We start from the raw sequence: 24948 nt of genomic DNA on the forward strand, positions 1-24948 counted from the left end.
CCCCTCCCTCCCCAGGCTGGAGGGGTTAAATGGAGCAGGGAGCTCAGGGCACGCGGGGTCTGACACCCCACCCCCCGGTTGGGCTCCTGTCTGCAGGCTCCCCTAACCCTTGGCGCCTGGGGTGCAGGGCCCACGGCCCTGGGGGCAGCTTCAACCAGCCCTGCCCTCTGCTGGGCAGAGAAGGCCAGTCCCTGGGCACCTTCCAGAGGACGAACGGGCCACCCGGGGCTTTCCAGGCCTCAGCTCCTCTCTGGCCTCCTGCCAAGGACATCCCGGCCGAGGCCCGCTCGGGCCGCTCTCCCCGTGGCCTCCGCCCACACCGCCCCCTCCGCGGCCCCTCCACACACCAGGTGTTACAGTCGACCCTGATGGTCTCCCCGGGCTTGTAGGCGGCCTCGTTGTGCAGGCAGGGGCAGTCCTCCTCGGCCACACAGCCCCCGCTCCCATCGGCCAACAGCCCCGCGGGGCAGACGCAGCCCGACACACAGTGCGTGCTGAGCTGTGGACAGGCAGACGCCCGTCAGCGGCTCGTCCGGCTCGGCTCGGGGACACCAAGGGGCAGGGGACGCTGCCCCCCCCCGCCCCCGGCCCCGGGCAGCGCTGCCGCCCCCTCCCAGCTGACTCACACAGTCCACGTCTGGCACGTGGCAGCTCCGCACACACTCGGCCCCGGGCGTGTCCACGGAGGTGTTGCTACAGTCCAGGAACAGCATGGGGGCCACGCACGCTGAGGAGGAGACCACGCTGGGTGCGCCGCCCAGCCCGGCAGCAGCCCCTCCCCTTGGTCGTGGGGGGGTGGCGTGGGGCCCTGACAGGGGGAGGCCCGGGTCGGGGGGGGTGGGGTAGAACCTGTGCTCTGCTCCACGGCTCCCAGGCAGCTCAGCTTCCCGCCCGCACATGAACTACAAGAGATGAGAATGATGGCCGGTCTGGGCAGCTGCCCGCTGCCCCACAGACCTCACCCAGGTCTCGGCCAGCTGGGCCCCTGGGCCTTGTCATGAGGGGAGGGAGGCGCCTGCTCCGGGGTGCGGTGAGGACCCCAAATCCCCGCGAACGCACTGAGTGAATGAGCAGAGGTGCCAGGAAGGTGCCTGGAGTCAGGTGGGAGGGGGAGGGGGAGGAGGCGGAGGGGGAGAGGGGGAGGGGGAGGGGGGAGGGCGGAGGGGGGGAGGGACGGAGGAGGCCAGGACAGGGGTGCGCCCAGGTGGGCCCTCCAGGGCACACACCGTGCCCCCCACGGGCCCCAGACCCTCGGAACACCTTCCCGGGCCAGAGGAGGGGTCCCTCTCAGAAGCGCTGAGGGGTGCACGGGGTGAACTTCCCTCCCCAGGGAGTCCCCTGTGTTTTAAAGTCCCCTCGGGGAGGCACGGAGATCTTCGTGTGTGGAACAGGTGGGGTGGGGGGCATGACATCAGGGAGGGGGTGACAGCAGGGAGGGGGCCTCTTACCACATCACACCATTGTCGTGCAGGACCTCCCCTGGAGCCAGCACGGAGCCACGGGCGTAGCAGGGGCAGGCCTCGATGGGCACGCAGTCACCGGTGTCGTCCAGGAAGGTGCCCGAGGGGCAGGTGCAGCCGTCCACGGGCACGAAGGCCACGTCGCAGGTGACGTCGGCCTGGCTTAGGGAGCGGCAGGTGGGCTGGCAGCTGTCCACCACATAGGCGTAGCTCTGGGTCTTGGGGCAGCTGCTCACGTACTTGTCTGGGGGCAGGCAGGTGACATACAGGTCAGGGGCCGGGCAGCCCGTCCAGCCCCGCCTGACCACGTCCGAGCTGGGGCTGGAGCGGCCCAAGACTTGGCTTCCCCTCTGGACGGGGTGGGGAAGACTAAGGCTCTCGCCGAGGACAGGTGGTGGGGGTGCGCCCCAGCGTCTCCGGTCCCCCCACATCCTCCCCCCACCGCCGTCAAGCCGGCCGGCGGACACTCACTGCACACGCCGTCCCGCCAGCCACTGAGCAGCACGCCCCGGGCGGCGCAGGCCCACACGTAGGAGGACAGGGCCGCACACATGCAGTCTTCGCTCTTCTCACAGTTGCACGTGTCAAACATGCAGTTCTGGGGGGGCAGTGGGACGTCAGGGACCCCAGGCCACCAGGGACCCTTCTCTCCATGTCCATCCTTCCTGGGACCCCCGTCTGGGCTGGGAGACAGAGGGCAGCGGGGCCTCCCGCAGGGAGCTTGGCGTAAGGCCACGGTGGGGGGCGGGCGGGAACGTGCTGCTCTGAGGGATGGGAGAGGCCAGGCCAGGCTGAGGATGGGGTCCAAGGGAGGGGTCTCTGCGGGACCAGGACAGGGCTCGGCTTGAGTTCTAGATCCGTCACAGGCTGAGCTGCATGTGGGGGGAGACTGAAGGCAGGAGGTGTCTGGAGGTGAGTTGGCCAGGAGGGTGCTGGCAGGGGGTGCAGCCCCCCAAAGTGGGCCTGGGTCTTCCAGCTGTGGACACGCACTCCCGGGGGGCTGGAGTCACATGCGCGTTAGGGCCTTGGCTTCCAGAGAAGCGGCCTGTGAGCCAACTGTCGGGTCTAGTTGTGCCCCCCAAAGGATGTGTCCACGTCAGGACCCCAGGGCCAGTGAACATGGCCCTGTTGGAAACGGGGTCTTTGCAGATGTGACAGAGTTAGATGAAGTCATTAGGGTGGGCCTGGACCAACACACTTGGTGTCCTTACGGGAGAGCTTTGGACCCGGACACACAAGGAGGAGGCCACAAGGCAGAGGCTGGGGTGATGCAGCCTCGTGGCCCCCAGAAGCTGGAGAGGCAGGAAGGACCCCCAGGGGACCCTCCCAGCACCGTGATTTTACCCCTCTAGCTCCAGGGCCTGGGCAGTGGGTAGATGCCTCTGGCTGTCAGCCCCCCAGTCTGTGGCCCTTGGTTACAGCCGCCCCGGGCAACGAGCACAGCAGCACTGGCCGTGTCCCTAGAGTGGGGTGACCCTCGGCCATGGAGGTGTGGGCGTGGCCGAGAGAGGGAGCCGGCGTGGGGCACGTCCTGCCCCCAGCACCCCACCCCCCCACCAGGGGCTGGCCGGGTGTCTCACCGAGTGGAAGGGGCCAGGGCTGATGACAGAGTGGCAGGATGAGAAGGCCCCGGCAGGGTCGGTCAGCAGGGAGCACCAATGCAGAGCATAGTTCTCTGCGGAGGGCAGGTGCGGCAGGCCGTCACGGGCGCGGCTCGGCGGTCACCGGCGTTCCTCCCACACCTCCTCCCCGGCGCCCGCCCGCCCAGCCTTTGCTCAGCATACGCAGGCCCGGTGGGGGCCCCTCCGCTGGGGAAACCGAATTAGAACTGGGGCTCGCCAGCCACGCCGCGTGGACGCTGCTCACAGGGCAGCGGGCGCCTTCCCGGGGGCAGGCCTGCAGCCTGTCGGTGACCCCGCACCCCGCCCTGCTCACCCCCAGCCCCGGCCGCCCTGGAGCCCGGGTAAGACAGACGTGCAGCTCCCAGGCCCGGCCGCAGGGTAACCGGAGGCCCCCCCACCCCCAGGCTGGGGATACCGTTCTCCACGCTGAGGGAGCAGGGGTCCTCGAAGCTGTTCTTGACGTTGGGGCAGGCGGCCTGGGTCTTCCAGGTGTTGGCAAAGGCGGCGGCCGTGCCCTCCACCACGCCGCTGATGGTCCGGAAGTCGTCGGCCTGATTGTGGTTGAAGTTCCCACACAGGCCTGGGGGCGGGGGGCGGGGAGCGGGCATCAGGCTCCCGGGCGCCTGCCGGTCCTACAGGCAACACCACACCGCGGCCCCGCCAGAGAGCCCCATCCCAGGATGTTGGTTCCCAAACCATCTGCAGATAAGCCCTGGTGGGGGGGCGGGCAGCCCCCACATGAAGCCCGCTGTGAGGGCAGCGTGCCCTGCTCTCCATCCTCCCGGCCCGCCTTCCCGTGCCAGGGTCCCTGCTGTGCCTGGGGAGCCGCTGACTCCCCAGTCCCCGCCTCTGGCCTGACTGCCCACCCCCCGCTCCCCCCACTGCCCCGCCCCCAGCCCCCCAAGCCCACCGCTGGTCTCACCACACATCTGGCCCTGGTAGGAGGGGTCCAGCCTGAGGAACACCTGCATGAGGGGCACCAGCTGCACCTGCAGCTGCAGCCCGAGGCCCGTCTGCACCAGGATGAAGAAGGAGGACGGCCTGAAGACGGTGATGTTGGCTGCGGGTTGTGGGGGACGGTCAGAGGCCGCCATGCTGACCAGCCGAGCCTGAGCTGAGGGCTCGGGGGCTGCCCGGCAGGAACCCCGGCCGCCCCTCCAGGGCCCGGGGGCTGGGCGGGAACTCGCATGTGCGCTCGGGCCGTGACCGCTGACGCTACCATGAGGCTGGGCACCGAGTGTGTGCCACACGGGTCCCCACAGGGTCATAGGTGAGGCCCGTGACAGCCCCACCTTGCAGGTGGGAACCCAGCCCTGGGCCTTTCCGGGACTCCCAAGGCCACAAAGAACTAGCGAGGGACTCTGCTGGCTCGGTGCCGCCACCGGGAGGCCCCGCCTGGCCACTGCAGGATCCGTTCCCTGGGGGCCACGTACCCACTGACACGGGCAGCTGCGTGTAGATGGAGTTCACGAACACCTCGCCGTTGGCCTGGATCTGGATGGTCTGGCGAGAGGAGTAGGGGCCGCGGTCAGCCCGGGGAAGAGGCCGGCCGGCCATCCCGCGGAGGGCTGCTGCCACCACCCCCTCCCAGCCGGGCCCTCACCGTGTCCCCTCCGTTCAAGCTCAGCATCACTGTTCTGAGGCAGTTCTCGTTGTCTGTCAGGCCGCATTTCCGCAGCTCGGCCAGCACGGTGAGGGCGTTGCCTGCACATATCTGACAGGACAGAGCCCACCCATGTCCTGGGTCGACCAGCCCCCAGCCCCAGCAGGGAGGGGCTGTGTGCATGTGGTGCCCTGCGCCCAGGAAGCCCCTGCAGGGTAGGGGGCCTCTGGCATCTGGTCACCTCTGGGCAGCTTGTCCAGACCTAGGAGCCCCTCGGCCTCCGTGAGTGTGAGCTTCCTCTCGGAGTGGAACCCCAGGGGACTTCACCGCTCGGATGGCCATCGTGGAACCCTTCCTGGGGCGGAGGAGGCCTGAGGGTCCCGGGAGGGCGCAGCAGGCAGGGCTCACCTTGGTTAGGATGTAGCTGCAGTCCCCGTGCACATCATAGAGCTTCTCATCATAGGTGGAGATGTGGGACCCGCCCTGGATGGAGCAGATGCCCGGGCACGGGAGGTCCTGGCACTGCCATAGTCCCCCGGAGCAGGTGCTGCGGGGGGGGCGTGACAGAGGGGCCGTGGTGAGGGGGAGGTGAGCCCCATGCGGGGCAGGGGCAGGGCAGGGGCAGGACCGGCCGGGGGAACCTACCAGGAGCTGCAGCTGGTGGTGAAGGAGGCCCCCGGGGCGTAGGGGCGGCCGCCGTGCATGCAGGGGCACTGCCGCAGGGGCAGGCAGCCCGAGTGGGTGATGTCGTCCAGCACCATGCCTGGGGAGCAGCGGGGGTGGGGCACAAGCGGTCAGCGGAGGCTGGGCTCAGGTGTTGGAAACACAGTGACCAGATGGGGGCAAAGGCCCAGGTGGGGGGCGGTCCCCAAGGGCCCGGAGGACCTGCCTAGGGGGCAGAAGCAGCCGTCGACGCAGTGGTCCTCACAGAGCTGGGAGCGCTCAGGGTTGGAGCAGGTGTCCGCGCAGGGCGAGCCGCACTCCTGGTGTTGCATGTTCAGGGGGCACGTCTGGGCTGTGGGGAGGAGGACAGGGCTTGGCCCCAGGAAGCCACCCTGCTCCCGCCTTCCATGTGCCACCAAGGGTCCCCAGAGGGGCGCCTCTTGCCCCGTCTAGCCATCTTCTGGGTGAGGCGGGAGGGGAGAGGAGCGTGGGGCCCCGAGCCTCCGGGGGCAGCCCTCCCGCCCCCACCTGGGTTCAGGGGTGAGCCCAGCTCAATGCGCCCAAGCCAGGTCCTCCCTCTGGGCCCCTGGGGGCCCGCAGGCCTTTCATATTCCCCTCTGATCTCCTGCCCATCCTCTCACCGTGGGCCCCCCAAGGGGTTCCACCTGCCCAGATCCCCAGCCAGGTGCCAGGTGTCCCGCCTGAGGGTCACCTCCCTCACACTCTCCCCAGGGACCCGGTGTGGGTGCAGGGCCTTGGGCTCCTGCCCAGCGCATGGGGCCACTCACGGCAGAGGTCAGGGCCCCTCCAGCTCTGCGGCTGTCCCCCGGCGTGGGCACACTGGCGGGAGTACTCCGCGAAGGTGGCACATGGGCAGGAGGGGCAGCGGCACAGGTCTTGGGTGCAGGTGGCCACGTACACCTCGGCGTCCACCAGCCTGTGGCACTGAGCAAAGGCTGGGCCCAGCAGGGTGTGGCGACAGACGCCCTCCTGGTGAGACAGAGGCTGGAGGCTCTGTCCTCTGTGCGGTATCGGAGGGGACCCCAGCCCTGTGGCCTTTCCCCAGGCCAGGAAGCCTCCTTCCCCTGAGGTGTCAGCCAGCCACCCGCTTTTGCCCATCATCCATCAGGCATCCATCTTCTCATCCCTCCCTCCCCCCACCCACCCATCCAGCCCTGCAGCCAGCCGGCCAGCCCCCCCCGCCCGCCCCAACCCTTCAGCTCAACTACTGAGAACTGCTACCGCTCTGTGCAGAGCTCTGCTTGGTGACCCACGGCCCTGGACTCCCTGCGCCACCCCGGGCTCCAGGACCCACCTGCCCACCGTGCGCGTGCCCAGGATGGGTGCAGACCCCATGCTGGAGGCGGCTCAGAGAAGGGGGAGGCATAGGTGCCCACCGTCAGCCAGCCCCAGCAGGGTCAGTGCCGACCTGTCGATGACCGTCCCCCTTGTTCAGCCCCCACCCCTGACCAGCTTCAGGTCCTCATTTAAGCCTCGTGGATTCTGCTGGTTTCGGGGATCCTGGAGATGCTAGGCCACTTCCAAAGGAGGGGTCCTCCCAGCGCATCGGAAGGGCTTTTGCTCTGGGCTTCCTGAGCGCCCCTGTCTTGGTGAGACTGGGTTTGGTGGGGCACGTATTTGCAGGGGTTGCGGGCAGGCACTCACCCCATCTGTGCAGTTGTCAGCTGGGGAGGGTAGGGCGTCCTGGCACTGCTCCGTGGGCCCGTCCAGCTTCTGCAGGTTCCCAAACTGTAGAGGGGTCAGCCTGGCATCTGCACAGAGGAGGCACTCCATGCAGCGGCCCCAAGGGGCCCTGGGGGCAGAGCTCCCGCCCGGCTCAGGACCCCCGAAACTTCCCCCTGGGGCATCACCGGACGCGTCACCACCCCCCGATTTGCTCCCTGCCCAGCGTCCCGGCGAGGCCCCCACCCTGCACCCCCAGCCTCCCTGGGGCTGTCCAGCCCGGGCTCGGCCACCTGCTGCACACTCACTGTGGGCATAGAACTCGCTGATGGCCGGGAGTCCGTTGAAGTCCCCGCACAGGCCGCAGGTCTGGTTGGCGTACCTGGGGTCCAACTCCAGCTGGGGGCGGGAGAGGGGCAGCTCCAGCTTCTGCGGGCCCGGCAGGGCCCCCGGCCCTTATTCGCCCAGCTCCCGCAGGGCTCCCCCTGGGTGGGGAGGGCGTCGGGGTGGGCAGCCTCACCAGGACGCTGTCCTCTCCGTTCCACGTGAAGGCCAGCATCAGCCGGATGTTGACCCTGACGTAGGCACTGCTCTCCTCCACCAGGACGCCCGCGCGGCTGTAGGGCAGGTCCTCCCTGGGGCAGAGAGTTCCGTGCTCCCACGGGTCCAGCGCCCTCCCCGCCAGCTCTGACCCCAGCCCACCCTGGGGCCTGGCCCCTCCACGCCCGGGCAGGCTCACCGCCGCCCGTTGACCAGGATGGACCCGTTGGAGACCTCCAGCACCAGCCCCTGCGTCTTGAGGATGATGTGGGTGACCGTGGGCCTGGAGCCCACCAGGCTGCGGCGCAGTTGGAGGTTGAAGTCCTCGTAGGCGGCACCACAGTGCGCGGAGAAGACGTAGTTGCACAGCCCGGGGAAGCGGAAGACGTCACCGTCGAAGGTCTTGTAGTGGAAGTCGCCCCACGTGCTGCACACCCGCCCGCCGTGCGCCGCGTTCAGGGCTGCGGGGAGTGCGCGGTGGGGGAGTGCACGGTGGGGGAGGGCAGCCTTCCCTGGGACCAGGCCCCCGGTTTCGGGTTGGGGAGCTGCCGCCCCCTTCCTCACTCCCCTCTGCTCCGGATTCTCCCTGGGACCCCTGACACCGGCACTCGCGTCACAGCCCCCAGGAGAACCATCTACAGGGATGGCTCCCAGCTACGCCCAAGTCCCGGCTCCAGCCAAGCTCCAGCTTCCCGGCTGCCCACACCGTCCCAGCTTTATCCCCAGGTCTGTGACCACCCCCTGAGGCTGGCAGACACCCCCGCCCCTGTGGGCAGTGGGCGGCGACCACTTACAGCTCATGGTGGGGAAGCCAGTGATGGGCGGGCTGAAGGTCACAAGCTGGGCTGCAGAGGGAGCCAGGTCACACCTGAGCATGGCCGGCCAGGGACCAGCCGGGACACCCCTTCCCAGGACCCCCGTCCTCCTCACTGGCTAGCCTGGGGCTGCAGGGAGCCGCAGGCCAACCCCGAGCCGGCGAGGGAGCCCAGGACGAATGCTGTCCCCTCCAGGACCCTACTCATCTGCCCAGGACACGCTCTTGCCCAGGCCTGCGTGTTTCCCCGATTGTGTGTGTGTGTGTGTGTGTGAGCATGTGAGTGTGTCCACGCCTGCGAGCGAGTGGGTGGGCAGTGGGCATTCATATAAGCACAGGCGTGTGGGTGTGAACATGTGTGTGAGCACACGTGTGAGTGCGTGTGAGCGTTTGAGCCCGTGTGCTCCGTGCCTTTGTTTTCTTAGGCCCCCTCCGCTGTCCCGTCCTGGGGGCAGATGGGATCCAGGAGGGTCTCTATGTGACACGTAGCTAATGTGGCAGAGGGTCCACCCCCACCCCTGCCCGGATCCCCTTCCGGCCCCGTGTGGGGCCCTTCCTACCGCTGTGCACCCTCTCACCGTTCATGGTGGCCTCCTGACTCATCCAGCTCTGCCCCGCGCTGCCCTGGGTCTCTGTGGGAAAAGGGAACCGGAGTCCACGAGAAGCCTGACACCGGCCACCTGTCCCTTGGTCTCCAAGGGCTGCAGGATGGTGGCCACGTGCACAGCACCCGATGCCGGCACGGGCGCTTCGGCAGGGAGCTGAGCCACCCTCCCCGTCTGCACCGCATCTCACTGTGGCTCAGGGTAGAATGGAATCAGGAAAAGCTGTTGGCCTCACTGACCCCAGGCCACCCCAGGTGGAGCATTCGGCCCCATCCACACATCCCTCAGAGAAGGACAAAGCCTGGCTTTGTTGGGGAGGAGGACACACACAGCTGGAGAGGCTCCTGGCCATGACTCAGCAGAAACCAAAGACCACAGCCAGCTCCACTTTAGAGCTACCAGCCGTAGCAGGTGGGAGGCCTGGGGGCCCCGGTGCCGGCACGGCTCCCCAGGTCACCTGTGTGTCCCCTGCCACCAGGCACACCCCTCCAGTGTCCAGGTGCCCCACAATCTTGATGGACAGGACTGTGCCCCCCTCCAGGCCCCTCTCTCCCAGGCTCAGGCTGGGGCACCCCGTTCTCGGGCTGGCGCCTCGGAATTCCTTCATGACGTCTGTGGGGGTCTCCGTGCTCAGCCCAAGCCTGCGCCTCTTCGGGAGTGGGAGGTGCAGCCCCAGAGGTCCCTATGTCCCCGGTGGCTCTGGGGCTCGGCTCCGCAGCTACCATGCCGGGCTTCACTCTCTGTGCGACTTTCCCGTCTGGGACACCGACATGGGGACCACAGGGATTGGCCTGGAATTTCTCTCTCCTCTTAAGGGCCCTAGTTGACTGCGTTTCCCAGAAGTGTGGCTGCTCCCCCGTCCCCACCCCGGACCCCGGACCCCAGACCTGTGGCCCCTCCCGCGTGCGCCCGCTGTTGCACCCACCCCGTGGTCGAGAAATCGGGGGGTTCACGTGGACAGGCTCACGTGGCATGCCCTCCTTGGGCCAGGTGGCCACCCGTGAACCTGGGTCCAGCGCTTGGCCAGAGAAATGCCCACTGTTGGCCACCCCGACACGCAGGGGTCTGGGTGCACATGCCCATGATGGGAAGCCCCTCCTCGCAGGGCCCAACCTCACCCACCCCTAAGGGGTCTCCAGCCCAGGGACACCCATTGGAGGCAGGAGATAGATAGGCTCCAAGCTAGACATTTACAACCAGCCTCCAGTTTACATTTCCCCAGGCAGAAGGCAGGTGGGCTCCAGGTGAGATATTTACAACCAGCCTCCCTTCTGCACGTGGAGATAACAGGAACAGGGTAAATAGCTGGACTTTGTTTCTGGCAGATGCCTTAAGATAGCAGTCATGGCAGGAACAGAGAGGGGCTAACCCTTGTTTGAGGAAAGATCAAGAGGTCATATATTTCCTGTCCCTGGGGCAAGGGAAACACCGCACTGCGCACAGAAAGGGCCTTGGGGGTCAAAATGGAGGGGGCGCCACCCCCTAATAGGTGATGCCAAGGCCTCCCATAGGCCTCCGGGCTGGGATCCATCTTGGCTAAAGGTTGTGCGCACATGTTGGGGAGGGTCCTAAGGTGGTTAAGGGTGTGGAAAGGGAAACCAGATAATTGGCCAGAGGTAAACAAAGACTCAGAAGAACTGCCCTATTTGAATGACTTCACCGCCTCTTTCCCACTCCTCCTTATTAGGGGGGACGCCCACACCCTTTCTCTCTGGGGGAGGGGGGTGGTTAGGATTAGGGCATCTCTGCCTTGCTTCTGTCTTAACTAAACAGACTGTTTCTCTGTGAGCTGTCCCACAGGTTGTGCTGTGTCTCTAGTAATAAACTTTGTACCTGTTCTTACAGTTTCGCCTCCTTGAGAAATGCATTTTTCAGTGGGGGCAAGGGCCAGGGGAACCTTGCTTCTAGCCTCGAGCCCCTGGTGGACTAGCGGCTAGGATTCCTGGTTTTCTTCCAGGCTGCCCAGGTCCGCTTCCTGGGCAGGGAACTAAGGTCTTGCGTCAAGCCCGGCTCACGGCTCCCTCTCCCAGGCCCCGCCGGCCAGGAGCACAGACCCATCCCAGGGATTTGCCCCCCGGCCAGAGGAGGCGGAGTGGGCTGACCGCAGGCCTGCTGCCCTGGGGCTGAGCGGGGCCAGGGCTGGGCCAGGCAGGCTGGCCGGACACCCAAACCGTGCGGGACCCCCACCGGGAGCTCCTACGGGAATGCCCTGGCACCCAGCCCCGCTCGCCCTCCAAGAAAGGCGGCTTGGGGCGGGGGCTCTGGGAGACACCCCCCTCCCCTTCCCCACCTCCCTTTCACAGATGGAGAGAGCCTCGGGCTGGTGCCCACCTGCCCAGACCCCCGAGCTTGGGGTGAGGTGCCGTACGTTGTGGGGCCCGGGGACGGGAGGGGTGCCCCCCGGCAGCCAGGGCTCCAGGCCAGCCCCGCTGGGTGTCACGGGCCACCCCAGGCAGCATCTTTCGTGTTGACAGTGTTAGGGCTCACGGTGCTTCCCCGCTTGGAGTGCCACAGGGCCAGACAGACGGCAGTCAGGTGAGGAGGATGAGAAAGGCCGCAGGGCAGTTACGGCTCCAGGAGCAGGGCCAGCATTGGACGGGGCTGCCGTGAGGGCCGTGACCCCGCGCCAGCCCTGGAGGGTGGAGTGTGGAAGATGCAGCCCTGCTGCTGGCCCTCTGCCATCAGGCCCCTGTGTCGTCCCCTGCCTGCTCTGCTCTGCTCTGGGGGCCTCACGGGAACCGGAGAGAACCCCCAGCCCAGGCTCCTCACCCAGAGTGCCCCCGTCCCATCCCGGAGGCTGAAACCCTCAGTTTCCCCAGGGGGACCTCACTTCTCCCAACGCAGGCTGGGCGCTCAGGGGGGGCAGGAGCCTGGGGAGTGCAGGGCCCCACGGAGGACACGCTATGCGCTCTCGGCGGGAGACACACAGGCGAGCGGCCTGCGGGGACCGACGAGGTGCAGTGAGGGGCTGAGGCCTTACCTGCCTTCTGCACCAAGGGCAGGATCACAAGGGCCCACGCCAGGGCCCGGCACCCGCGCTGGGCACCCATCCTGAGGGCCGGCACGGCGGCGGGCAGGCGGCGAGGACCGAGTGGGGCACGATGCTCCGTCCCCCGGGGGCCCTGGGGCTTATATAGCAGCAAGCCTTGGCCCCGTGCCCAGCTCCTGGGCCACGCAGGGTGCTGTCCTCTCCCCACGGCAGCCACATGTGTTTGCTCTTGGGGAGGGGCCGTGGCACAAAGGAGCCTAGAGGAGGAAGGATCTGCAGCTCTGGGCCCCAGAGGTGCAGGACCCCTCCCCCACGCCCCAGCCCGCTGCTGAGAGTCAAGAGAGAAAGCGTGGACGCGGCCGGAGGGGGGTGCTGGCAAAGCCCCCACAAAGCAGGGCCACCTCGGCCTGCCTGGGTCCCGCCTTGCTGCAGCCCCCCGCTCTCCATATGATGGGGCCGGGGTGGGGTGCGGTGTGTGGGCAGCAGGCGGGCTCAGACCCCGGGGCAGCGCCTCCCGGGAGCCCGGCTGAGGCTGTCAAGGGGGATTGGAGGGGAAGAGGCGGCCGTGGGGGAGCTGCCCAGAGGTGCTTACCACCCCCGTCCCCAAGGGGTGAGCAGGGGGCTGCGAGGCCATCGCTCAGTCTGGCCAGGGTGGCGGGGGGAACGGGACTCCTGCTCTCCGCGGGGTATGCATGCCCTGTATGGCGCAGGGTACCGGTCTGCAGGCTCCTGGGGCTCCCAGAGCTCCCAGCTGTGCCAGCAGGACCCTGCCAGGCCTCTGGGCTCCTCTCTGTCACCAAGTTCAAACTCAAGGGGAAGCCGAGGCCCTGAGGATGGACGCCCCGGCACGCACGCCAGGGCTGGCCAAGGCAGGGCCAGGGGCTTCCAGCCTGGGTCCCGTTTGACTCCCGCCTCATGCCCAAGGCCGGCTGGTTAACCCCAGGGAAGGGGCACAGAGGGTTCCCAGAGCCACCTGGGGTCCCCGACCAACGGCAGGCTGAGCAGGGACCCGTGTACACAGTGGTGAGCCCCTGGGGCCCCCCGCTGGGGGCCCAGGGATCTCTAAACCCCAGCACCTGCCCCAAGCGGGAGCCATGAAGGCCTGCTCCCCCGACTGAAGGCCTGCTCCCCCGACTGGTATGGCAGGTTCTGGGGGGCCCGGTCGGTGCAGCCCCCCCAGCCACACTCCCGCCCGGCCATTCCCTCCTCTGGCTCTGGCTCTCGTAGCCACTGGGCGTCCTCACCCCAAACCTGCAGTGTCTGAGCACAGGACGGCTGGGGGCGGGGTGCACCGGACGGGGCTGTGATCCACCAGCTGGACGGTGGGCAGCTTCCGGAGCACCTGGTACCCACTCCCCGCGCCCTGCCCTCCGCCTTTGTCTTTCTGATAAGTCTGCTGAAGTGGAATTTCTGGGGCAAAGGGAAAACCCATCTTAAAGCTCTAAACGTCTTTTACCGGCGTCATCCCCCCAGTTTGGCCAATGGCCCCACAGGTCCTGCGTCTCCTTTTGGTTCCTGGTGTCTTTGGGGCGTTTCCGGCACCGGCACCAGCACGGGGGCTCCTGCAGACCTGGGCCCTGGGTCTCAGCTCGGGCTCAGACCCCACTCACTGCCCGCTTCTGGGGCCCCAGGGCAGGCTCTCAGGCGGCCCTCCAGCTGCCCCTCCCCCATCCTCACTGTCACCTCCAGGGCTGGGGTACGTGATCTCCAAAGTTCTCTTTCACAGCCAACCCAGTTGTCCCCTCTGCAGAGGGCACAGCTGGAGGGGCCTCTGGGGGAGGGCTGGGTGGGGCCCCTTGCAGAACAGGCCTGGAGGGTGCACTGGAATCCCTCCCTCCACAGCCCTGCTGCCCCGCCCTCCCGAGCTCTCAGGCTGTGGCTGTGCCTGGCCTTCCTGCCCTTGCTCCAGGCCAACAGCTGGTGCTCGAGGCCCTGACACCTGGGCCCTCGGGTGGGTGGGGAGTGCACACAGCCCAGACCCCTGAATCCACCTGAAGGAAGGAAGGAAGCAAGGAATCTGGCCCCCCAGCCTGAGCCCCCATGCCCGCCTTCTCCCTGCTCCCCGAAGACTCAGCTCTCAATCTGTGCCCCTGGTCCAGAGACGAGCTGGGCGCCTTCGAGGCTGGCACGTCCCTCCACCCACCCTGGGTGGCCAGCACCGCACAGCCATCAGAGGGGCCCCGCCAGCCCCAGTCCCCACGAAGGTCAGCCCCTTGCTCTGCACCCCCCAGCACCATGTAGGAGCAGCCTGGGCGCCTCGGCCCTCGAGGACGTTATCTCTTCAAGCTTCAAGGTTATCGTCTGCCACCCCCCCCAAACTAGCACCCCAGAAGGAGAGCTCCATGCAGCAGGGTCCTGGCCCATCTGTTCACAGCTGGCACACAGTAGGCACTCAGGCAACGCACCGGAAGGCTGAGGGGGAGGACGGCTGCGCCGTGGCCCGATGCTGCCCTTTCCCTGCCAGGGCACCATCCTCGGGCAGGGCTGGCCGTGGGGGCCGCCAGGGTCGCAGGATTGAGACATCCCGGATGTGGACCGCCAAGCCCAGCCTGTTTGCTCAGCGAGTTTACCCCTTCACAGTTGAGGGCGCTGAGGACAGAAGGAAGAAGGAAGCGAAGCACCAGGCTGCTGGGAAGGAGGGCCCGGGCCAGGCCTCCCGGGGCTCGGGGAGGGAGGCCGCGGGGACGTGCCAGGGACCTGCCCCGCCTGGGGCGCACCCTGTCCTGTGCTCAGTCTGCAGAACCCGCGGGCGGATGTGATCCCACCCCCTCAGAAAAGACCCCCCACCCCAGATCCCGGAGCTGGGCTGCCCCGGCCAGTCCCTCGGCCCTGCTGGAAGCCCCTGGAGGGGTCATCACGGGGTGCTGGGCGCCCTTCTCAGCTCGCCCCTCCCTGCCCCCCGGCCTCTCACCACAGCAGTGCGGAGTCAGAGCCGGGGGCACTGGGGTGCATCAAGCCTCAGGCATTTACTGAGTGCTGGCTGTTTGCCCAGCTCCACACTGGACACCATGGAGCGTTCAGGAGTATGAGGGTATGGCCCTGGGGACGTCAAAGGCCTGGCTGGCTCTAGGCCTGCTCAGAGCCCAGCCCCTGGCCGTCTGGGGATGCAGGCCTTCTGCACCTGCTGCCTCTGAGGGGAGTGGAAACCTCCACTTGGCAGATGGAGTGCCCCCCGCCCTGGTCTATACCCGGGGAGTGGGGGGCAGGGGGGATCAGGCTCCCCCGGGGCATCCTCGTCCCCAGAGCGGCTGCCGTGGTGAGAAAGGCTGTGCCCAATCCCCTAACCCTGCCCCAGGGCTGCAAGAATGTGGAGACCCTCCCCCAGGAAGCCCCTGCCCTGTGTGAAGACCAAGATCCCCCACCCCCACCCAGCATCTTCTTTTTCCTGGTCTTCACACAACCCCTTTCCTTTCCCGTTTCCTCTCTTCCTCCCTCTCACCCTCCTTCCCTCCTTCCTTTCTGCCTCTAGCAAATTCTGATGAGCCCCAAGCCCTGGGGATTTGATGTGGCAAAGGAGAAGAGAGGTCCCCTTTGGAGCTCACAGCTCACTGGCCATATAAGGGAGCAGTGAGGGCTTTGAAGGAACCAAAGCTCTCTGTGGGGCTAGGGTGACATTGAGCTGAAGGAAGGGGAAGAGGCAGCCTTTAGCAAATTAGGGAACAGCAGGTGCAAAGGGCCTGGGGCAGGGATCAACATGGCTCCTGGGAGGGTCTGAAGGCACCTGGTGTGGTTGGTACTGGGGCACCTGCAAGAAGGGAGCTGGCTGTAGCATGGGCAAGGTTGGACCAGGGGAGGAGTCAGGGTTTACTCTGAATTTGGGGGGTACAGTTTACTGGAGCATTTAAAGTAGGGAAACCATAGGGAATTTTTTTTTTTTTTGATCTGTGTAGAGAGAGAAATGTACATAACTTAAAATTTACCATTTTAAGTGTACATTAACTGGCATTAAGTACATTCACGGTGTTGTGCAACCATCACCATTATCATCTCTAGAAGGTTTTTTTTTTTTTTTTTTTTTTGTGGTACGCGGGCCTCTCACTGTTGTGGCCTCTTCCGCTGCGGAGCACAGGATCCGGACGCGCAGGCTCAGCGGCCATGGCTCATGGGCCCAGCTGCTCCACGGCATGTGGGATCTTCCCGGACCGGGGCACGAACCCGTGTCCCCTGCATCGGCAGGCGGACTCTCAACCATTGCGCCACCAGGGAAGCCCCTCTAGAAGGTTTTTTATCATCCCAAAGAGACTCTACCCATTAAACAACTCCCCCTCCCCCTCCCCCAGGCCCTGGCCCAGTCCTTCCTACTTTCTGTCTCTGTGAATTTGACTCTTCTAGGTCCTCGTGTAAGTGGAATCATGCGGTGTTTGTTCTCTTGTGACTGGATTATTCACTCTGCACAATGTCTGTAAGGTTCATCTACATGGTAGCCTGTGTCAGAATTTCCTTTTTTTTTTTTTTTTCGCGGTACACGGGCCTCTCACTGCTGTGGCCTCTCCCCATTGTGGAGCACAGGCTCCGGACGCGCAGGCTCAGCGGCCATGGCTCACGGGCCCAGCCGCTCCGCGGCATGTGGGATCTTCCCGGACCGGGGTACGAACCCGCGTCCCCTGCATCGGCAGGCGGACTCTCAACCACTGCACCACCAGGGAAGCCCCAGAATTTCCTTTTTTTAAGGCTGAATAATACTCCATTGTATGAATATACTACGTTTTGTTTATCCATTCATCATTTGACGGACATTTAGGTTGCTTTCACCTTTTGGCTATTGTGAATAAGGCCATGACGTCATCAACATGACTGTGTAAATATCTGAGTCCCTGCTTTCAATTCCTTTGGGTGTAAATATCTGAGTCCCTGCTTTCAATTCCTTTGGGTACATACCTAGGAGTAGAATCACTAGATCATATCATAAGTCTATGTTTAACTTTTTGAGGAATCACCAAACAACAGAAGCATTTTACATTCCCAGCAAGAGTGCACAAAGTTTCCAATTTTTCCACATCCTTGCCAGTACTTCTTATATCCCCTCTTTTTAAATAATAGCCATCCTAACAGGTATGAAGTGTTATCTCACCATGGTCTTGATTTGCATTTCTCTAATGGCTATTGATGTTGAGCATCTGCTCCCGTGCTAATTAGCTGTTTGCATATCTTCTTTGGAAAAATGTCTATTCAAGTCCTTTGCTCATTTTTGAATTGGGTTGTTTGGTTTTTTTGTTGTTGAGTTTTAGGAGTTCTTTTTTTGTTAAATTTAACTAATTAATTAATTAATTTATTTAATTGGCTACGTTGTGTCTTTGTTTCTGTGTGAGGGCTTTCTTTAGTTGCGGTGAGAGGGGGCCACTCTTCATCGTGGTGCGTGGGTCTCTCACTGTCGCGGCCTCTCTTGTTGCGGAGCACAGGCTCCAGACACGCAGGCTCAGTACTTGTGGCTCAAGGGCCCAGTTGCTCCGCGTCATGTGGGATCTTCCCAGACCAGGGCACGAACCTGTGTCCCCTGCATTGGCAGGTGGAAGGAGTTCTTAATATCCTGAATATTAATCCCTAATCAGATATATGATTTACAAATATTTTCTCCATTCTGTGTTTGTCTTCTCACTCTCTTGATAATGTCCTTTGATGCAGAAAGATTTTAGTTTTGATGTAGTCCAATTTATCAATTTTCTTTTGTTGCCTGTGCTTTTAGGGTCATATCAAAAAATCATTGCCAAACACAACATCACAAGGATTTTTCCCTAATTTTCTTCTAAGAGTTTCATAGTTTTAGTTCTTACATTTAGGTCTTTGATCTATTTCAAGCTAATTTTCATATATGGTGTCAGATAAGAGTCCAACTTCACTCTCTTGCTTGTGGATATCAAGTTTTCCCAGCACCATTTGTTGAAAAGGCTCCTTTCCCCTATTGAATGGTCTTAGCACACTTGTCAAAAACCAATTGACTGTGTGTGCCAGGGCTTATTTCTGCACTATCTGTTCTATTCCATTAGTCTACATGCCTGTCTTTATGGCAGTACCACAGTGTTTTGAGTACTGCAACTTTGTAATAAGTTTTGAAATCAGGAAGAATGAGTCTTCCAACTTTATTCTTCTTTTTCAAAAGTAATTTGACTATTCCCTTGAGATTCCACATGAATTTCTGTATGGATTTTTCTATTTCTGCAAAAACACTATTGGGATTTTGATAAGGATTACATAAAATCTGTATATCTCTTTGGGTAATATTGTTATCTTATCAGAATTAAGTCTTCAAATCCATGGATATGAGATATCTTTCTACTTATTTATGTATTCTTTAATTTCCTTCAGCAATGTTTTGTAATTTTTAAAAATAAATTTATTTATTTAATTTATTTATTTTTGGCTACATTGGGTCTTTGTTGCTGTGCATGAGCTTTCTCTAGTTGCAGCGAGCGGGGGCTACTCTTCGCTGCAGTGTGCAGGCTTCTCATTGCAGTGGCTTCTCTTGTTGTGGAGCACAGGCTCTAGGCACATGGGTTTCAGTAGTTGTGGCTCTCAGGTTCTAGAGTGAAGGCTCAGTAGTTGTGGCACACGGGCTTAATTGCTGCACGGCATATGGGATCTTCCCAGACCAGGGCTCGAACCTGGGTCCCCTGCATCAGCAGGAGGATTCTTAACCACTGCGCCATGAGGGAAGTCCCAATGTTTTGTAATTTTCATTGTACAAGTCTTTTGCCTCCTTACTTAACTGTAATCCTAAGTATTTTATTAATTTTGATGCTACTGTGAATGGAATTATTTTCTTATTTCCTCTTTGGGTTGTTCCTCACTAGTGTATAGCAACTTGCTGAATTCATTTATTAGCTCTGTCTTAGTCCATTTGGGCTGCTATAACAAAATGCCACAGACTAGGTTGCTTATGAACAACAGAAATTTATTTCTCACAGTTCTGGAGACTGGAATGCAGCCAGCATGATCAGGTTCTGGTGAAAGCCCTCTTCCTGGTTTCGGACTACCCACTTCTTGCAAAGTCAGCAGGGGCTAGTGATCTCTCTGAAACTGCCTTTATAAGGCACTAATCCCATTCATGAGAGCTCCACTCTCATGACTTAAGCATCTCCCAAATACCCCACCTCCTAATACCGTCACCTTTGAGGGTTAGAATATCAACATATGGACTTTGGAGGGAAACACACCATAGCAAGCTTGAATAGTTTTTGGTAGAATATTCAGAAATTTCTACATATAAGATTATGTCATTTGTGACTAGGGATAGTTTATTTTCCAATCTAGATGACTTTTGCTTCTTTTTCTTGCCTAATTGCTTTGGCTAGAACTTCTAATACTGTGTTGAATAGAAGTGATGAACATACACATCATTGTCTTGTTCCTGATTTTAAAGGAAAAGCTTTTATCTTTCACCATTAAGTATGACATTAGCTGTGGGCTTTTCATGTATGGCCTTTATTATATTGAGATAGTGTCCTTCTAGTCTTAGTTGAGTTCCTAATCATGAAAAGATATTGAAATTTGGCAGATTCTTTTTCTGCATTAATTGAGATGTGGGTTTTTTCCCTTTTCAATCTATTAATGTGGTGATTGGTTGATTTTTGTATGTTGAGCATCCTTGCATTCCTGGAATAAAACTCACTTGATCATGGTGTAGAAACCTTTTAATATACTTCTGAATTTGTTTGCTAGTGTTTTGTTGAGGATTTTTGCATAAGTATTCATACAGGATATTGGTACATAGTTTTCTTTATTTGGACCAAACATAGTTTTTTTTGTTGGTTTTTTTGAGGTTTTTAATTACTGATGATCTCCTTCCTAGTTAAAGGTCTATTCAGTTTGTCTGTTTCTTCATGAGTAAGTTTTGTTAGACTATGTTTCTAGGCATTTGTCCATTTCTTCTAGATTATCAAATTTATTGGCATGCAATTGTTCATACTATTCCCTTTCATCATAGTTTTTAGTATTATTTGTATTATATTTATTTCTTTGTGATTCTAAGCACTTGTGATTTTAGTTTTTTAATATATTATATTGCCCTCATTAGATTACACCTTCATATTCATAGAACAATATAAACTAATGCCAGTAATAATAATATTGTGGTACAAAAGATCCTGAAGCCTTTTTTTTTCAACTGTTTTGAGCAACCATACATGGTATTATATTTTATTTCTTTCTATTATTTTAATTTTTATGTAAATATAGTTGATTCACAATATTATACAATTTACAGGTGTACAAATAGTGATTTACAATTTTTAAAGGTTATGCTTCATTTATAGTTATTATAAAATATTGGCCATATTCCCCATGTTGTACAATATATCCTCATAGCTTATTTGTTTTATACATAATAGTTTGTACCTCTTAATCCCCTAACCCTATGTTGCCCTCCCCACTTCCTACTCCCCACTGGTAACCACAGTCTTTTCTCTACAACTATGAGTGTGTTGTTGTTGTATTCACTAGTTTGTTGTATTTTTTGGATTCCACATGTAAGTGATATCATACAGTATTTGTCTGTCTCTGTCTGACTTATTTCACTTAGTATAATACCTTCCAATTCCATCCATGTTGTTGCAAACCTTTAATCACATTTATTTCTATAAAATTGACAGTAATGCCCCTTTCATTTCTGATTTTAAAATTTGTTTCTCCTTCCTTTTTTTTCTTAGTCCATTTAATTAAAGGTTTATCAATTTTGTTAATCTTGTCAAAGAACCACCTTTTGGTTTTGTTGGCTCTCTTTGTTGTTTTTCTATTCTCTATTTTATTTATCTCTGTTCTAACCTTTATTTTTTCCTTCCTTCTGCTAGATTTGAGTTTAGTTTTCTCTTCTTTTTCTAGTTCTTTAAGGTATAAAGTTAAGTTATTGGTTTGAGATATTTTTTCTTTTTTAATGTAGGTTTTACAGCTATAAATTTTCTTCTTAGCACTGCCTTTGCTGAATCTCCTGTTTTGGTATGTTGTGTTTTTGTTTTCATTCATCTCTAAGGATTTTCTCATTTCTTCTTTGACCTATTAGTTGTTTAAGAGTGTGTTGTTTACATTCCATGTATTTGTGAATTTTACAATTTTCCTTCCATTATTGATTTGTAGCTTCATTCCTTTATGGTTAGAAAAGATACTTTATATGATATTAATCTTTTAACATTTACTAAAGCTTGTTTTAGAGCATAACAATTAGTTTATTCTGGAGAATATCCCACGTGCACTTGAGAAAATGTGTATTCTGCAGTTGATAGGCGGAGTGTTCTGTATATGTATGTAAGGCTTAGTTGGTTTATAGTCTTGTTCAAGTCCTCTGTTCCATTATTGATCTTCTGTCTTGTTGTTCTATACATTATTGAAAGTGTGGTATTGAATTATCCAACTATTATTAGTAGTTTTATTATCTAGCTCTCCTTTCAAGTTGGCCAATGTTTGCATCATATATTTTGGGACTATACTGTTTGGTGCATATAACTTTACGATTGTTATATATTGTTGAACTTTTTTCTTTTATCAATAAATAATATCCTTCTTTGTCTGTTAAAAACTTAAAGTCTATTTTGTCTGATATCAGTGTAGCCACCCCAGCTCTTTTGGTTGCTATTTGCATGAAATATCTTTTTCCATGCTTTCACTTTCAACCTATTTGTATCTTTAGTTCTAAAGTGAATCTCTTGTGGACAGCATATAGTTGGATTGTTGTTGTTCTAAATCAATTCTGCCTAGTGAATGGAAAGGTTAAGTTGATTTACATTTAAAGTGATTACTGATAAGGAAGGACTTACTTCTGCCATTTTGCTATTTGTTTTCTGTATGTCTTCTAGCTCTTTTGTTCCTCATTTCCTCCATTACTGCCTTCTTTTGTGTTTAGTTGATTTTTTGTAGTGAAAAGTTTTTATTCCTTTCTCATTTCCTTTTGTATATATTATGTAGATATTTTCTTTGTGGTTATCATGGGATTACATATAACACCCTAAAGTTAAAACCATCTAATTTGAATTGACACCAGTTTAGTTTCAATTGCATACAAACCTCTAATCCCATATAATTCCTTCCCCTCCTAATGTTATTGTTGTAACAGATTAAATCTTTATGCCTTGTGTGCCAATAACATAGATTTGCAATTATTTTCATGAATTTATCTTTTAAATCATATAAAATGAAATGTAGAGTTACAAACAAAAATTACAATACTGGCTTTTATATTTGCCCACATATTTAGCTTTATTGGATATCTTTATTTTCTTTTAGAGCTTTGATTTGCTGTCTAGTGTCTTTTCATTTCAACCTGAAGGGCTTCTTTTAGCATTTCTTATAGAGTAGGTTTAGTTTTTGTTTATCTGGAAATGTCTTAATTTTGCTCTCACTTTCGAAGGGCAGCTTTGCCAGGTAAAGAATTCTTAGTTGATTGTTTTTTCTTTCACCACTTCAGATGTATCATTCAGTGCCTTAATGGCTTCCAGGGTTTCTGATGATAAATCAGCTGATAATCTTATTGAGAATGAATTCTCTTTTCTCTTGGTACTTTTGAGATTTTCTTCTTTGACTTTCAACAGTTTAGTTATAATGTATGTCAATGTGGACCTCTTTGAGTTTATCCTACCTGGAGTTTGTTGAGCTTCTTAGAAGTTTTCAGCCATTATTTCTTCACATAATATTTTTGCCCCTTTCTCTTCTCTGCACGGACTCTCATTATGCATATGTTGGCCCACTTGATGATGCCTGATAAGTCCTTTAGGCTCTATGCACTTTTCTTCATTCTTTTTTTTCCTGCTCCCCAAATTTGTTTATTTCAATTGTTCTGTCTTCAAGTTCGTTGAGTCTTTCTTCTGCTTGCTCAAGTCTGCTATTGAGCCCCTCTAGTGAATTTGCCATTTCAGGCACTGTATTTTTCAGCTCCAGAATTTCTATTTTTTTAAGTAATTTCAATCTTTGTGTTAATATTCTTATTTTGTACATGCATCATTTCCCTGATTTCCTTTGGTTTTTGTCCATGTTTTACTTTAGCTCTTTGAGCACACCTAAGGCAGTAGTTTTAAAGTCTTTGTCTAGTAAGACTGATGTCTCGACCTCCTTGTGGATGATTTCTGTAAATTTATTTTGCTCCTTTGAATGGGCCATATTTTCTTGTTCTTTGTAAGCCTTGTGATTTTTTGTTGAAAATTGGGAGGTAACTCTGGAAATCAGATTCTCCCCTTCCCAGTGTTTGCTATTCTTTTTCTTTTCTTTCTTTCTTTTTTTTGTTGTTGAAGGATGTAGCGGTCCATTTGTTTTGAGACTTTTCCAAAGTCTTAATTTTTACAAAGACTATTCTTTGTTGTGTGTGACCACTGAATCTTTGCTGGTTTAGCTTGTGTTCAGCTGGTGTTTGGGCAGAGTTTCCTTGAGTAGCAGGAGCTTTCCCAGTCTTCACAGCCTGGCTCTGTCCTTCAGCACTTAGGCAGGCTTGCTCTGAGCCTGGGGACCAGCCCAAGATGAAATCTTGCCTGGGCATGAGTGTGTCTTTCTAAATTCCTGCATGTGCATGACTGCTTTTGAATGCCCAAATTTCTCAAAGAGTCCTACTCCAACCCCTCCAGGCCTTAGATGGTCCATTATATGTCTCCAACGGTAATCTCTTGCCCCAGGAGTCTGTGGGTCTGTAGTCACTTCACAGCTTTTATGAGCAGTGTCTGCCACTTTTGCCACTTGAATTCCAGGTTAAGCAAAACAAAGATGCATCCCTTGCATCATTCCTTCGTGAATCCACCAGATGTTCCCAGTAATTTGCAAATATGGTATTCTCTGCTCCTTCTGGCTTGGGGTGGGGGAGGGGAATGGAACTGGGCTGGCAACTCAAAACCAAAACTGCCACTGTACTGAGGATGGGCAAGGGTGAGTGAAAATGCCACAAAACTTTCCTATCCTTCTAAAGATGGCCTTTTCTGGATTGGACATTAGCTTCGTTGCTGTAAACCTCTTACTATCTTCTAGATCTCTGAAGACAGTTATTCCAGACTGTTTCTCCTTGTCCTTTTCAATGTTTCTGTGGAAAACGAGACCTTAGAGCTTCCCAGCCCACCACAGAGCCATTCTGAAAATACAAGTTCGTGAGGCTAAATGGATATAAATGAATAAATGAAAAATAAATAAATGGGAGAAAAGAGAAGGCTCTTCCTACTGCAGAATGCAGGTAAAAAGAGTGGATGTGATTAGAAAAGCATCAGTGGGTGCTAACGCTAAAGGGAGTGGGATCCTTACATGGTCCCAAGCCTCTCCCACAAGTCCCTTATTAATTCCAAGGAGGGAAGTGGCTACTTTCCAGTGGAAAACCTGTCAGACCCACCCTGAGCCAAAGTGAACTCCCATTGGTGGATCCAACTGATATCATGTGCCTCCAGGTATAAGGAACTGAGAAGGACACAGCTTCACTCCTGCTAAGTGTGTACTCCAACCACGACACAAAGAAGCCACAGACAGACCCAGATTTGGGGGTGCTGCACCACGTAACTGGCCCACACTACTCAAAAAGGGCATGGTCAAGAAGCCCAGATAAAGGCTGGGGACGGATTCCAGGTTAAAGATGACCAGGGAGGCTGCACTCACGGGATATGCAGTCCTGGGTCAGACCCCAGACTGGAAGGAATGGACACCAGCAGGACAAGCGAGGGGTGTAGCGGCCTGAGGACGGCAGGTGGTGCTTCATCTTCACAGACCCCACCCTACTTCTGGGAGACACACCCCCATCTATTTAGGGTGAAGGGGCAATCTTCTTAAACTCCAGTGATACAGAGAAAATATGTAGACACAGAGAGAGGGGAGGGCAGGCACAGCACAGCCCAAGAGCAAACAGTACAGCAAAGGGAGCAAAATACAAACCCTGGAGAATCTGGGCTAAAGGCAGACAGGAGCTCTTTATACTATTTCTGCAACTTATCCATAAATTGGAAATTGTATCCAAAAGTTCTCCAGAAAGCTCCATGCTGGCTGTGATTTGGGGAATGGACTAGAGGGAGGCCATTGGGGGATCAC

At 56.7% G+C, this 24948-nt stretch overlaps 1 protein-coding gene across 1 annotated transcript in view; it reads right to left on the reverse strand.

Annotated features, from left to right (window-relative positions):
- Positions 1-9055, reverse strand: part of MUC5B (mucin 5B, oligomeric mucus/gel-forming) — a 31155-nt gene extending 22100 nt beyond the window's left edge. The window contains exons 1-20 of the mRNA XM_067039395.1: positions 8964-9055; positions 8366-8416; positions 7771-8032; positions 7552-7666; positions 7340-7430; positions 7014-7120; positions 6137-6338; positions 5575-5700; positions 5331-5448; positions 5094-5232; positions 4686-4796; positions 4516-4585; positions 4005-4142; positions 3498-3662; positions 3041-3135; positions 1932-2058; positions 1449-1704; positions 850-902; positions 627-727; positions 348-499 (exon numbers count right to left, since the gene is read on the reverse strand). Coding sequence (XP_066895496.1) covers positions 348-499; positions 627-727; positions 850-902; positions 1449-1704; positions 1932-2058; positions 3041-3135; positions 3498-3662; positions 4005-4142; positions 4516-4585; positions 4686-4796; positions 5094-5232; positions 5331-5448; positions 5575-5700; positions 6137-6338; positions 7014-7120; positions 7340-7430; positions 7552-7666; positions 7771-8032; positions 8366-8416; positions 8964-8970 — 2486 coding nt within the window. The 5' untranslated portion in view covers positions 8971-9055. The remainder of the gene's footprint in view (positions 1-347; positions 500-626; positions 728-849; positions 903-1448; positions 1705-1931; positions 2059-3040; positions 3136-3497; positions 3663-4004; positions 4143-4515; positions 4586-4685; positions 4797-5093; positions 5233-5330; positions 5449-5574; positions 5701-6136; positions 6339-7013; positions 7121-7339; positions 7431-7551; positions 7667-7770; positions 8033-8365; positions 8417-8963) is intronic.
- Positions 9056-24948: the final 15893 nt, after the last annotated feature.

Source organism: Kogia breviceps, chromosome 7 (genome assembly GCF_026419965.1).
Source record: "Kogia breviceps isolate mKogBre1 chromosome 7, mKogBre1 haplotype 1, whole genome shotgun sequence".
Classification (NCBI taxonomy): domain Eukaryota; kingdom Metazoa; phylum Chordata; class Mammalia; order Artiodactyla; family Physeteridae; genus Kogia; species Kogia breviceps.